Consider the following 15,726-nt stretch of genomic DNA (forward strand, 5'->3'; position numbering starts at 1 on the left):
CTAATAGCTTGGTGCTGGGAGATGTGGATTTAAGTGGACAATTGAAATACATTGTTGTTAGCTCTTTGGTGATTGATAAACAAAACTGGTGTTCAGATCTTTAGTGTCACTCACCTTAATCCTGACCCTGAAATCAGTGAACCTGAGTCATTGTCCTGAAAGCTGAGGATGTGACACCACCTCAGCCAGGTGTCTGCCTCCCTGGTATAGCTCTTACTAAGAACAGCTGGGAGCTGGAGGAAGGAGGGTTGGGGTCTTAGAAGAGAATCTTACAACAGCAGACTTAACTATAGCGCAAGAAATACACACATGCGGTTAACTAAGCTGGATTCAAGTGTGCAGATTCCTCACCAGTGAAGGAAATAGTTGTGATATACCACAGATATGAATTCAACTTTAGGTAGTCGTTTCAAATTGAGAAATATTCTGCAAGTTTACGGTCCATTTGATTTCTTTGATCACCTCTTGTCATATACGTAGGGTGAAAATAGAAAATCTTGGACATCAAGAATTGCAGGTTTGGTTCCTAACTTGGCTTTCCTTGCTTACAGAATTATCTGTATAAAATGAAAGTCATTTTGTGACAGCTAAATGGGAGATAGATGGAAATTTTAATATTGGATAGTTAGAAAAATTACCATCAACAACTGGTTATTTCAGTAGAACTTTTTTTTATTGCTAAAAGTATTATTGATTTCTGCTGTATTTTTTTTCCTCCCTTTGAAAAGTACAAAGCCCTTAAATAATTTGAGTTTTCCCTTATTCCTCAGAATTGTGGCATATGACTGATAACTGCCTTTAGAAGTCCTAATAGCTAAATTACAATTATTATGCAAAGACCTACAATAGACAGTTATATGGATTGTTAAATGACTTTGCCTTTTTTGCAAACCATAATCATTTTCCTTTATTAGCTGAAGGATTTCATAATTTAAGGAAGATGAGAACCTATAAGTCACACTTTCAAATAAGGAACATGGATATTGCAAACATTAAATTCTCCCATAAAAATGTTAAGGCATCATTAAACTAGGATCAGATTAATACAATTCAGTCAACTCTAGATAGATATCTCCTGTAATAGGCTGAAACAATACCTAGTGATATAGGATGAATAAGATTTTACTACAACCAATTCATAAACCTATAAAACATACAGGTATCACTCAAAGCCATCATTAATTTTGCATCCTGTGTTTTAAATCAAGTGAGTTTGATGAGGAAAAATATTCCCCTCCCTTACTGCATCTCCCTTTCTGTTGTTAGCTACTATCATAGCATTTTACTTCTACCGTAAGTCAAATGAGAGATTCCTTCTGGTGGAAGTTGACCTGAGAATCTGTGCCTGTTTTATCCATCTGTTTAGGTGTCTGAAAGATTTTTTAAATTAATTTGCAGGGCATAATTTAGTTCTCACTTGTACCACTGTAAATCTGGAGTCATTTTGGGTTTGTTCCAGAATAACAGCAAGCAGGGTTTGACCCCGAGTTTAGTCAAATTTAAAAAAAAAAAAGGCTTACAGCTCTTCTCAGCTGGGTGAAGGAGGAGATATAGCTGCAGAAAAACAGGGTTTGGACTGAAGACTATGTGTGTGTTCCTTCTGTGGATTTGGAGAAATGGCAGTTTCAGAAAAGCGGGGTGGAACCAGGCACAAGTGCTTTATTTATCAGTGCGCCTTCTCAGTCCCATGAGTGCATACCCCCTCTGAAGAATACAGCTGAGACTGGATGGGACTGCTTCTAACTCCTCACCTGTTCATTCAAATTTAGTTTAGATCAGTTTTCACGTGATTCTCAACAGGGACAATGTGGAAAATATCTGTTACTTGGACAGTAATTTTGGCCCACACCATCACCTAGTAAGCAATCAGTGACCAAACAGATCTGGTGCAAAACCAATGCTTGCATTTAGGGTAAGGGGAAGAAAAAATACTGGTTAATAGCAGGAAGAGAGTGTTGCTGACTATGATGTCCTCTTACGAACAATCTCCAGAACTTCTCTTAGACCAGCATCTATCTCTCTCCTGCATGTAGGTGTACGTACTCTGCTGCCAAAATGTAAAAGCAGAAGTTTTGATACATGGTTTAAGTTATCTATTTGTCCTGTGACTTGTGTGTGACAAGTGCTAGTACATACATTTGAAGTATTGTATATACTGGCCTACTTTGACCTCTGTTCAGGCATACTTGTATTTGAATATGTTAGCACGAATTTCCAGAAACAGAGGAGGTTTATCACGTGTGCATTTGTTTGTGTGTATGGAAAGAGAAGAGAGAGGGAAATGTTTCTCCTACGTCCCCTGCTTCCCGAGACACCTATCAGTGCACTATGCTAAAAATAGATCGAGGCATGATAATATGTCTGCTTTATGTATTAGTAGTCAAAGTGTACATACATTCTGCTACTAAATTCATCACAGGAAGATCCAGAGGTTGAAACTGTGGATTGAGAAGGAAACAACAGAAAGGAGAAAGAGTAATTTGCTGAGCTGAGTGCATCTGGTGTGGTTCCTAGGAGACTTACAGCAACAGCATGGACAAAATCTCTTCGGAGGCACTGTTTAATGGCTAGATGGGAACAAAATAATTTAAGTAGTTCTGTGAACCAGACTGCACCATTCAGGACAGAAAAATTTGTATATGCTGGCCTTTATTGTAACATAGGCTAAACTGCATGCACCCTGTATGCTTAGAGAGAAACACCTAGATGAACAGTAGTAATTGTGTGTAGATCTGTATTAACAATCAACAATGCAAGCAAATGGAAGGAGGTTTTGAACCTTGTAAAAGATGAGCATAGATTAATTCTTTTGTGAAGATTTTCCACTTGCATCTAAGATAAGGTATGTGATTTAGCTCAGTATTTACAGTATTCCCTAAGGTCCGTATAGAACGGATCCCAGACTACCTCGGTTGTTTATGGAATCCTCTAAAGCAATTGAATTCTGAGCGACAGTCAAAACTATGTGTAGCTAATAAAAAATATTGTTGTATTTAATCATATAATTGTGCATCCATTTAGATCAGCCCAGCAACTATAAGAACCCTTATACACAAGTAGCTTTACCTATGTGACTCATCGTTAGTAAGTAGGGTAGCTCACTCAGCAGGCATTCTCATGCAGACAACTTGAAGAATGAGGCCTAGCTATATGCCAGTAAGTCATATTTCTAATAATCCATTATTCTAGATAAGAATTGTGTTTCAGTTAGGATTTTTGTATGCAGCCATCTTGTTGCAAAGTAAAAGATGCTATCCTGGTGATATCTTACATGGAGGAAGCATAGCAGTTTCTGTTATATTTTAACTTTTTAATCCGCGTGTGGGGAGGAAAAAAGCATAAAATAATATTTTAGCCTATATTCCAGCCTGGCTACCCATTGAACCTTTCCTGAACTGCCCTGTCAGTACATCCTCCCACTAACAACTTTTGAACCTGTTAGTAAATATCAGCCAAATTTGAAAGCGGAAGTAAAGTTTCAAAATACATTGTCTTCCCCCATGAAAAAAAGTCTCAGAATATAACTCAGAGACACAGATTAGCACTGTCCATGAGGAAAAGACATTTACAACTCAGCTGCTGCATACACTCTAGAAGAGCAGCCATCTGGTCCGTAAGCAGCAAGCATACTTCTGGGCTTCTTATACTGTTGTTTAGATACTGGAGAGCTGAAATATCTAGAGATGTGATGAGAAACTGATATGCCTGTGGCCTCCCATCAGTGGCCTAAAGGAAACAGCTTACTGAACAACTCTGTTGTTTAGTTAAGCTTTCTGCGCAGTCAAATATTTTAAGATTAGAGCCATTTGGTGCAAAATCCTCTAGTTGCAAAGAGAAGGACAGTCAACAGCAAATCAAGGCATAACTGATGCAGAGATTTTATGCCATCCATTTGCAAGTAATGAGCTTGATTCATTCCATATGGCTGGTAATTGCCACCAGAATAAGTCACAAACTGAGATAATATCTTTTCTCACACACAAATTGCTGAAACATATTTTCCAAGTCAAAAAACAACCGATTAGTTGAATCACTAGATTGGGAGTCAGGAGACCTGATTTAACTTTCTGCTCCACCTTAGGCTTTTGGAGTAACCATAGGCAAGCATTTAAAATATGGCTTTGCTGCAGACTGCAGTGAAGCATCAAGGTCTGCTAGTTAGGTTTTAATGAGCTAGCTTGGAAACAATCTGTGGCAGTACTCAGTTAACTTATCCTCAGCTTCATTTCCAGTTCATCCATTAATTAAACATGTGACAGTTGGATTTCAGGGTGCTTCATGAAGTTCAGTAAGGATCAAATATAACCCAGCACCCTGATCAATCATATGAAATAAATTTAGCATTAAATGACCCAATGGTCATCTCAAGTTAGATGTTAATTGTCTAACCATAGGGATTCAATTGACTTTGCAAAGTAGGACAGATGGGCTCTGTAGTGCTGAAGATGCAGGGTGAAATAGCTAGCAAAGAGCCCCAAGAGGCCATATTTGGAACATGATTCATCTCACCTAACTTTAGCAATCCCCAACCCTAATTAACTTTATAGTTGGTGGAGAGTTTAGTGCCTTTTGGAGAGTGATTCATCTACATTATTTGAGGCATCACCTTGATGAGGTAAATTGTTTAGTAGAAAGGCATCTAGCTGAGATGAGAATCCAGAAGCAGACTTTCATACTGGGCCAGGTGAATCCAACCTTGGGAGCCCTTCCAGTAAGTGACCTTGCTTATTTAAAGTTTGAAGTAGTGTATCTGTACTACTGTTTACAGGTAAGAGAAGTGACCTTGCTTATTTAAAGTAGCGTATCTGTACTACAGTTTACAGGTAAGAGAAGAAACGCTCTTGCCTAACTCTGCCTTAGCTCCTTGCTGTGCGTCTCCGGGCGGGGCTGCGGTGCGGCAGAGCCGCCACCAGGGGGCGCTGCCGGAGCTGGAGAAGCGGCCGCGGTGAACGCGAAAGATCAGGGAAACTTTGGGAGGCTCACAGCTTCTGCAAAATAAAGTTCCTTCGGGGACAGAAATCCCCTGGAAAACTGGAAACTACTTTTGAGAGAAAAAAAAAAAGCACTCAAGCAAACAAACAAAACAACCCCACAAAGCCCCGTGCGAAGCTTATTTAAAAAGTTGTCTCCATCAAAAATGCCTATAATTTGAAAGTCAAGTGTTTCCATTTCTGCTTCGTTTACATTTATTTCAAGTAGTTAAATACCTTTTGTGGTATAGACATGATCCTATTTTGCTGCTGAATACGAGCATCAGAGCATACGAAGGGACAGACCTACTTAAATCATTTCGCTCAAGTCCCATGATAAGAACTTGTCTTGCTCGTTTTCTGTACTGTTAGAGGCCTCCACTGGAAAAATCTCTTGATGTTTTACAGAGTTAAAAAAAAAATGCATATCTGAACTGCTAGCCAGCTTTAAAAAATGAACGTAGCAGTAAATGGCTCAAGTCATGTCAAATATATAGGGCTAAACGTGGATATTAATTATATAACCAGAGGGATTCAATTTACTTTGTAAAGCAATTAAAAAAAGACAGAAACGTACAGTCGGTTTCTGGAAAAGAGTAATGTCTGTTTAAAAATAACTTCCTACCCAGAATAGCCTGCCTGTCTCACATAATATCAATTGTGGCGAAAAAAATTCAACACTTGGGCATTTACAGAACTGCTTCTTTATGGAAAATCAAACCCAAGTTTTAAAACAATAGAAGTTGACGCTTAAGTGCCCAGATCCACTTTTAGGCACGTAAACAAAGTCTTTGCTTTTCAAACTGGCTGAACAGCCCATCAGAATTTATCTTCCCTTTATTTTTATTCTTCATTGGCTGATTAAGACTATGAAAAGGTTTGTAGACAGGTTTAGAGATAGAGTGTTCATTTTTTTAATATAGAGAACACTTTAATATTGCTTTGGATTTTTCTAGCAGTTTGGCAGTCTGTCTGTTTGCTGGGTTTTTTTGGAGGTTTTTGTAATACACTTTTTGCTTCAGAGTGGATAGGCAGGGATTCCTTTCAAGCATATTAATCAGAGCTGGAGTTTGTTCCTCTATCCAATAAGCAAAGTTGATCTGTATGAAAAGTTCTTTAACCTGAAGCATGTGCTCCATTAGGCATCTTGAAGGAAGTTCAGCATGTTCTTGGTTACTTATTGCACTTTAGTTTTGCTTTGAGTGGGATTCATAATGCCCTAATCTCAAGCGTACCCTCTGAAAACACCACAGTGACTTGGATCCAGCTGTCAGTGGGAGCACCATACCTGTTCAGGACGATAGTCACAGCATCTGTCCCTCTCTCTACCTCCTAGATGAACAGAATGCCAGGGTCAGGCACCTTCAAATAGTAGTTGTTGCACCGTCCTCAAAGCAGTATAGTCCGATAGACAGAAAAGAAAGAAACAAGATGCCCCTGTGTAATTCGCAAGGTCTTTGCACTTCACAGGGTCCTTACACTTCATTGTGCAACCTTTTGTCACTTCAGAAATCAGCTTCAAGCAACGAGCTAAAAAAAACTACGGTACTTACTTTTGTCTTCATAGATAGCATGGCATCAAAACTTCTGATCCACTTTTTTATAGCTAGCCTGATTTAGATATATTAGAAAGAAGCAGCATGTTTGGTTGGTCTACTCAATGCTGCACCTAATTATTGCTTGTTCCAGGAGTATCATGCTTTTAAGTTTTTCCGTGGTGTTCTCCCCTCTGCCCTGTTGTGAATGTGACTATAGTGGGATTTACAAAAAGAAGAGTTAAATAACAGCAGGAAAAGGAGTTGAGGTTGTGTTTGTCTTGATTGTTTACTTCAAAACTATAGTAAAAAACCTTCAAAAAAAACCCTGAAAGCTCTCTGAGAGACAGCATTTGGGAGCCAGGGGCTCTTACCTTTATACTTCAGTAGAATCTTTGCTTTTATGTCACTGTTTCTAAAGTAAAAACACATTGAAGACAGGGAGATGCCTCTCTCAGGCAAAATTCTACTGAAACTAGAAAGTTCACATAAACAAGGTCTTCCAGACATGACAGAAAGAAACTTTTAACTCTCATACGGCAATTTCAAAATCTTTTGGCAAGAAAGGATGGGTCATATGCTGAAGCAATCCATGGCAACACAAATAGCTCCATTTCCACTCTCTTCAATGAGCTTCGCACACCTTAAGTGATGTCCCTATCAAGGGTAAGCATCAAATATCAGTTACACCATTTACTGTATTATGCAAGCAGGGTTCTTGCCTGCATTTTCTAATGTGGCTGAGCGAAAAACAAACCACTTGCACTGTAAAAACTCCATGAACACTTAGCAATATATATATAGAAGTCTTTTAAGTACCATTTCTTTAAAAGTCCTTCACTTATTCTAAAAAAATAAATACACTTAGAAAGGGAAAATGTATTTCTGCTTTAAAATTTAATTCATTCCCAAATTCTGCACTTTTGTTCATCTGCACTTATCAGCAATAAAAGACAACTGAAATCTTGATCCTAAGAACATCAAATTATGTCTATACTGGGTGCATTAGTATGCTAAAGCCTAAATGCATCCTGCAGCTGTTTCAGCTGGTTTTTGGGTAAATGCAGCCTAGCACATGGACCAGAAGACAGCCACTCTGTGTTCCAACACTTAGCCCATCTGGGCAAAAACGGAAGGAAAACTGTGGTGTACTACAGATTCCACCAGTCCGGAAGTCTACATTCCCAATAATATGAGCAAATCAAAACTAATTAGCTTCACTGTAGCTGTCTTGACAAATTTTTACAGGATAAAGAATTTATCCTGTACGTGAAGGCTTCTTCATTGTGTGCAGGAAACGCAACTAGAGGCTCCCTTGAGCAAGTGTCTGATTCACAGTTTTACTTTTTCTAGTTTGAAGTCCAGTTCTGCATGGTGCTTCAGTTTTACAGCAGTCTAAACAAAAAGTCTGTAGTTTTATACCACAGTAAAGGGAGGGGAAAAAAAAAAGGCAAAAAACCTCAAACATTACTACATTCTTATATCCAGTTTATTTAATACCATAGCAGTAAATACAGATAAGAATTCCTGAAACTGGCAACGCCAGAGCTGGTGAGATACTGCTACCTGACAAATCAACAGTCTAGTAGTTCTGGAATTCCATGTGTGCTGGAAAACTAAAGGGCATACATGAGTAGTCTTCAGTTTTAGCCTCAGATATTGACAATACATTTAAATGCACTACTACTTTTATGGCAGAGCAGCATCTGCATAGAAATAAAGCAACACTGTGCCTGTCAACACTGAGAACTATATTCCAATATTTATAGTCTTAAAATAAGTGAAATAAAGAGTATATTTTCCGCAAAAAAATGAAGTGATCTTTGGTCAACACTTATTAAAATGTGCTGTAATGCTAAGATTATATACCTTTTTTTTACGTTATCTTATGGGTGTAGATATTTGAAAATCATTATTCTGCTGTGACCAATTCAGTCACTAGTTTCAATGCAGATAAGGTTTCAGAGCAGAGGTAGGCTTCACCTCAGCAGCTTACAAAGACTGAATCCCAACTGTCCTTTAGAACTGGGTAGGAGAAAGTAAATTCATCTTCAGATCGCTCCTCTTCCCTTTCAGAATTTTTGTATGAGCACAGCACTTTCAAACATGCTGGGCTAAGCCCTTATTTAGTTGTCTACAATAAGAGCTCTGAATGTAAATTGACAATATATTTAGACCTGTCTGATGTTTAATATCCACATTTGAAAAGTGTAGCTAACGTATTCCTTAGTGCTCCCTCAAGTGGCATTTCAATACTGTAGTGATGACTAGTTGTAAAGACATTTGTCCTAGGAAGAAACATTCTGTGTAAGTAAGGAGCACAGCTCTTACCAGCAGGCTGACCTTTAAATCCAGGCAGACATCCTAAAAATCTTGTACTCCTTACGAGTCCATGTGCTTTTCAAGATTCCATTCGCATCTAAAATTGAACACGCACATCCATCTTACAGGTACAGAAACTTTTTTTACAACTCACAAAAACTAATCTGTGAAAGGGGTCAGCCCAGAATGTTAACCTGGCCTTACGCTAGCCCCTAGGCATAAAATTATTTCACTAAACAGTGACCTTGCCAAAACAGTCCAACACTCACTAACATTTCACTAACGTTCCAGTTTCCACTGTCCTCAACCCTCTCTACTTTCTTTCATCACTCAAAAAAAACTAACACAAAAAAAAGTACTGAAATAGGAGAAAATACTGCTTTGTTTATCTGCTTCCCTACTTCTGGTGTCTCTGCAAAGCAGTTTCACAGGTTTCACCTTTTGTAGATTCAGTGTCTCAGCATTTAATTCATTTGAGTTTCAGCAAGTGCTAGGCACCTTGAGGCACATCATGATCTGAGCCATCCTTCCTTGGGTTAAATATAAATACATTATTATATGAAGCATCTTTACTTTAGCGCAAGTGTTCTTGCACAAAAAACATATTTCTCAGAATATTGAAGTAAGATTTTGATCAACAAGGCCCAATTTATTGGAAATAACTTTTTATACTTCAGTTGCCACCTAGAAGCCCTATCCAAGACTGTGTTGGTGTTGAATAAATGCAGACTAAAAATCTCCCCTGAAGAACTTACAAGATAAAAAGAGGAGCAGCTTAGAGTTTAAGTGACATAGCCCTAACACAGTAAATCTGTAGTAGAACTGGAAATAGAGAGTCAGGTCTTCTAGGTCTAGACTCTGTTCACTTGACCATACTATCTTCCGCCTTTGTTTTCTACCATCTTACTCCTTGAGGCATTGACCTTTGGAGGAAATTGACTGAATCCCAAGAGCTGCCTCTGCTCCATTATTTCAGCTTGTTCCTACTTCAAAACTAACCATCTTTTACACAGATTTCCTTCTCTTCCCAAACACATTGTTGATCAACTTGGCCATTGACTTCGATCCACTTGGTCGTCTCTTCTCCTTCATTTTGAAATTGGAGGTGATATTCCTCAGGACTTTTGTGAACATTGCTACAACTTCCTGATAATGTTCTGCTGCAGATAGTTCACAGAATTGGCACTTGTTATCTATTGCCAGCTTCTGTCCTTCATCCCAGCCAACTTCCCTCATGTGGCATAAATCCTGTTTATTACCAACCAAAAATACCGATGACTCGATCATTCTGAAATCAAAAAGGTTTCAATTAGAGAAAAGACATTTTACAATATTGTGTTTTATGTTGTGCTACATATAGTGTGTAATGAAGTATGCCTGTTCAAGATAAAAGGCATTGCAAAAAACCCAAAAGAACAAACAAACCCCCTAGTCTTGCCAAGTAGAGTTGTAGTTTTCCATTTGCCATAGTCAAATGCCAAAGGATTTTCCAGACAAGCTATTCTCTGCCACTAAGTTTTCATTTTGGTTCCTCTGCTCAGTGAATTCATGTATTTTTCATCCACTGCAGTTGCCATACTCTGTACTGCTGAGTACATTGTCAGCTCCTGTACTTCATGAAGAAGTAAGCTGATCATTATCTCCATTTTTAGGTAACAGAAGAAGTGTCAGGGCAGAATTCAGAAGAAAACACAGGAATCCTAATTCCAAGCTTTTGCTAAAATTATTCCTTCAGGAGAAAACTTAATTAGGAAAGGTCAGCAGTACAGACAGAAAAGTGTTAGTTTTTTGGTTTGTTTTTACATACATTTCTGATACAAGGAAAGAATCTCATTCTCATTTATTTAGAAAGCACCTCAGCTGGTTGTTGCAGGAGTACACACCACCACACGTGCTCCGACTTAATGATTTTGGCAATTCTTTTTGAAAGTAGTTTGTTTCTTACCACATGGTCACCCATGTGCACAGGTAACGTTGGGGTCACTACTAAAGGCCGTTTTGGAGACATTCATAGTATTCGATTCATTTATTGTGGGAAATGCTTTCTTCAACCCCCACATTGGTGCATCTCCATTGGTAGTAAAGTAGGGGAGTAAAAGCGTAGACTGACTATGTCAGCTTTATACCCATGTAAATCACAGTAGACAGATTTATGGCAATTATTTAAATAGTAGTGTTGTAAGAAATAAGAACAAAAATCCTGATGTGCTTGGCTTTGGATAGATTACAATTTGCAACATAGTTTACCTTCAGGTACCTTATTGTTGGTATTGTGTTATGCCACTTGGATGCTGCTGGATTTTAATTGGTACTAGTATGCCTGCAGCTCACAGAAATGTTCTCAGCTTTTTTGTACGTTTGCTGAGGGAAAAAAAATAATGCCACTTACTTTTTACAAGCTCCTATGTGAGACTCTCGGATCCTATACAGCAATGCTTTTGCAAATGCAAATGATGCTCTGTCACTGATGTCGTAAACAATGATAAATCCATCAGCCCAGTGGAGCTCATCTGTGAGGGAGAGCTTCCCCCGCTGTGGCTGAAAGAAGTTCAAATTCACATGCAGAAAGAACGTTACTGTTGTCACTTCAGAGCATTTTCTTTGTTACTGTGAATGTGAGAATGTTGTATCTTTTATTGCAAAAGATATTAATGGATCTAGGTGCTAACACTGAATTCAGGTGTATCCTGCTCCAAAAGCCTAATAAATAACTATCGCTACAGATGGCAATTTGGATCACTGACAAAAGTATTATGAAACATTTACACTTTGTTTAATCCGTAAAACTACATAACCTGTATAGCCATTTCTGATGCTGAATATTCTGTGGAGTTACATCAGAATGAAACACACAGAAGCCATCAATATTTGCGCAGTTTCTGGTTATAGCTCTGTTTGGCATGTTCCTAATATTCTGACTACAGTATGCTTTATTTTCTTTCATTTCTTTGCATTGTTCGTCTGAAATTGTATTTATCCATAGGAGAAATTTTTAAAGAGCTAAAAAAAAAATAAATCTTCTTTCATTCTGCAGCTGACTTTAATAAAATTAATGACAAAAGTCACTCAAGTGATAAGAGGGTTATACCAATCCTTGAGTCCCTTCATCCCAAGAAACTGTCACATTCATGATTTCTAGAAATCAACAGCTGAACACTGTCATATTAAGCTAAGAAATGTAATTTCAAAACTATTTTAAATTAGCTTAAATTGCTATTTGAAACGTATAATCTCCACTGACATCCCACCCTGGTTGCTTTGATTGGCTCACCATCAGGGCAGCACCATAGCATCAGAAACAGCTGGACTGGGACGGCTGTAACTTAGCATGAGGGGTAGTAACTAATGCTGTCAGGAAAAGCAGATGCATGGGGAAAAAAAAGATGAAACAAATTGTAGAACTTTCCGAAGACTTCAGCATCTTTAACGCAACAGGGTTTTTATGCTGTGGTGACTGCAGCAGGTTTAGGGGCAGGAAAGGTGATGCATGTGTCACAGCTGTTTCCCAGACAGATGAAGGGAGAGTGAGCTTTGCAGAACAGGGATCCAGTTACTAGAGGCAAGCCTCAGAGAGCAGGAAGACTTCAGAAAGCAGAATAAAACATTGCAACTCTTCCTTCCCCAATCTGGCCTCCTCTTGGAACCAGTTCCCACAAAACACATGCCACCCATCTCTTTCTAGAATCACCACTACTTGCTACCCACTCCTCTGCAGGCACTAAAATGATGTTAAGAAGAAAGCATCAAACAGCTAAAGTTAGGCCTTGTTGCTAAGAAAGAATCGGTACAAGACAGCTCAAAGAGTGCTGGCAAGAGGACTTGTCCTTAACACTGCTGATCTCTGATCTCTGACCTCCTTTAAAGAAAAAAGGTGCCCAAACTGTAGTAACCAAAGTCTCTACCCATCAGGTAGCCTAATCTTTATTAGATTTATCCCAGCTGGCTGCCACTCCCAATAAAGACTTGTTCACATGCCACAGGGCTTAATGACGGTAAGTGGAAGCTCTAAGTGGACTTAGGCAAGGGCTTCTGAGAAGTGGAAACAAGTCCACAAACAGTAGCTTCTAACAGATTGTATGGCAAGGATGGTCTCCATAGTGTTACATGGCACAGCAGCTATTAGAGGATCTCCATTGCCCTGGGACAACCAATGCTGTTGCATTTCTCAAAGAAGGTAGATTTGTTTGGTGATTCATTTATATGTGCTTAGTGGGTCAAGTTTTTAAGTCCTTGAATTGAAGTCTAGGCCAGGCTTTTAGGGCTTTGGCTTTAGCATTCACTATCCTAGTTAGTAAGAGCCAACATTGCTGCCCAAAAGGGAACCTTGTGAGCTACTGTGATTAGCCAGCCAAATGTGCCCATGTCTGCATGTGTTATACAGTTTCTAAGTTTCTCCATTCCTGTAACAGCATAAAAGAAATTAGTAAAAAAAAACTTTATTCCACTGTGGTTTATTGTGACCAAAGCTCAGCTGTCAACACATACGGTTCTGCATTATGGCCTTCCCTTGATCTAACCCTTCCAACTTAGGCTGTTCTATGATTTCATGAACACAAATCTTACTTCCAGGTCTACTTTGACCATTTCTGCAGACATTTAATAAACTGCTTTCTTTACAAACTAAATTTCATTCATCTACATTATTTGAGAAAATTGCATGTAATCCTATAACTTATCTTTGTATTTACCTATATAAGGCAGAAATGGGTAAAGTTATTCGTTAGTAATATTCCAAAATGCAAAAACATTTACAGAAGATTTAAGCAACGAAGGACTTCTTCCACGAAAGCACTCAGAAGTTCTGAGCCACAGCAACTACAAAACTTCAGTCTTTTCAGGAAAAAAAAGCAAGCACAAATTGCAAGAACAGACAAAAAATTTGTAACACTCCAATCTTTTCTTACCATTACACAGGTAGAATTAAGAACAGCCTTTCTTCAACCCCTGAAATTCTTACCTGTGAACAAGGGTCATAAATTTCTAAGTGTATCTGCCTCCCGTCCAGGCACAAGTGTTTAGTGTAGATGCATTCTAAAAGATACATGGTACACAAAGAAAAACATCATTAATAACTGATGATCGTGGAGAAAAGGCAGTAAATGTGAGATTTGATAATACCGAGGATTCCTTCAGTATGTTTTGGTTGTCAAGGGGTTTGGGTTTTCTGTTTGCATTTCAGGGTTTTTTTAAGTTTCAGTGGGGTGGGGGGAGCTTTTGAGTTTGGTTTTGAGGTTGGGTTTTTTCTGTGAGGGAGAAAAGGAGAGATGTCCGTGTTTTTGTGAGGCCTTTTGTTTGCTTGTAGGTACTTTGCTGTTGCTTTTACACACATGGGAAGCAAACCTACTTCATTCTGCAAGACCTGAGCTGCCCATCCCCTTAAGCTGACCAACTTCATTTCACTGTGGTGTTCCCATCAAAGTGTTTGTGCAATGAACACTCTTAGACTCCAGTTTTCCTCTTTCAAAATGGAGGCAATGGGGACTCTCAATGCTCAGAATCAGCTAAATGCTGATGATTATTCAGCTTGATACCAAAGGATTATGAAAGCGGTAAGCCAGCCTACACGTAAGTTCTTATTCTGCACAAAAAAAAAAAAAAAAATCATTATTTGGTAATGATGTTTATTTACCATGAAACTTGGTGCTTTTAGAGTTCTCATACTACTTAGCATTAGACCAATAGTATTCACAGGATCACATCCTTAGACTAGATCCCAAAATACTTCTGCAGCATCTGTTCTCAAATTTAGGTCTTTCCATCAGGACTGGCAACCCTGGCAACTCCACTGCCAACAGATATATCAGGCAGGTTATTTTAAGCAACTATATCCAACTTGTGTTCACAACACTAGTTATGTCAACAGGCTGTCTACAGTACAGTTTCTCACAGTTACTTAACTACAGAGACAATAACTGCTCTTGGCACTACAGAAAATACACTTCAAACTGTGTGTAATGGGGATGTAGATATGGTCTATGATGTCTGGAACTCAGCATCTTCAGTTCAGCACTATGCTCATCTCGGGCATTCTCCATGTATATTTAAGATGTCATCTGATGAACTGTCAGTCCCAAGCATCTAAAGATATAAAGTCTGCAGTCCCCTTCATGGTTTCCATAATTAAACAAAACTTTAATTAATACTTTAGCTTCACTAACAGTAGGATGATTTTTTTTATCACTCCATATTCTCCATTTTGCTCCCTTTTCCTCCTCTCTAGAAATTGACCTAAATTTATCTTCCAACAAATAAAAGTGTTCTAGGGGTTTGACATGCCTTTTCTGAGACTTGCAGTATTCAGGGCTCAGACAAGGAAACCTGTTTCTAGTTGTAGGTGGCTTAGAACACACATGGAGTGCAGGGAGCACTATGCAACTTAGATGTGACAGCTGAGACTTAGATAGGTCACCTGGGACATAAACTATCTTTTCAAATCTGTGTTTGTATAGTACTACCTATTGGTAGAGCATCTACATAAAACTATAACTCTTTGAGAATAAGTTCGTTTGGATACATTTAGTGCAATTAAGCTTAGTACTTCTATTTTGGGTTGGTTTGGTTTTTTTTAATGGATCATAGAAAACTACTCCAATTTTTGTAAAAAAGCATTTTTGGAAAGTCTTTCACTTTAGCAGGGAATATGAGTTAGATCAGAATCTCCATCCCTTGTGAAGTTTTGGGACTTCTCATGCCCCATCAGCTGGAGTGGCACACTTCCAAAGATGTCTGTATATCAGTTAAGTAGTGCTTCTACCCAGGATGTGAAAGTTCAAGTGCTGTTTTGCCATCTTCCAAGATCTTAGAAGTGTCTTAAGGATCAGCCTATTTGTTCTGAAATGAAGGAGAAATTCTATCCTCAGCACAGCGGGACTTTCCTCAAAGCTATCAAATCAGTGCAT

The 15,726-nt window shown here is 38.6% G+C and overlaps 1 protein-coding gene across 1 annotated transcript; it reads right to left on the reverse strand.

Moving 5' to 3' along the window:
* Positions 1 to 9,475: 9,475 nt before the first annotated feature.
* Positions 9,476 to 13,858, reverse strand: RERGL (RERG/RAS-like; the record flags this gene model as incomplete). Its single annotated transcript, XM_009872083.1, has 3 exons — positions 9,476 to 10,115; positions 11,217 to 11,359; positions 13,785 to 13,858. Coding segments are annotated over 3 exons (500 nt in total), but the record flags the coding sequence as incomplete, so codon positions are not given.
* Positions 13,859 to 15,726: the final 1,868 nt, after the last annotated feature.

Source organism: Apaloderma vittatum, unplaced genomic scaffold, assembly GCF_000703405.1.
Source record: "Apaloderma vittatum isolate BGI_N311 unplaced genomic scaffold, ASM70340v1 scaffold7536, whole genome shotgun sequence".
Classification (NCBI taxonomy): domain Eukaryota; kingdom Metazoa; phylum Chordata; class Aves; order Trogoniformes; family Trogonidae; genus Apaloderma; species Apaloderma vittatum.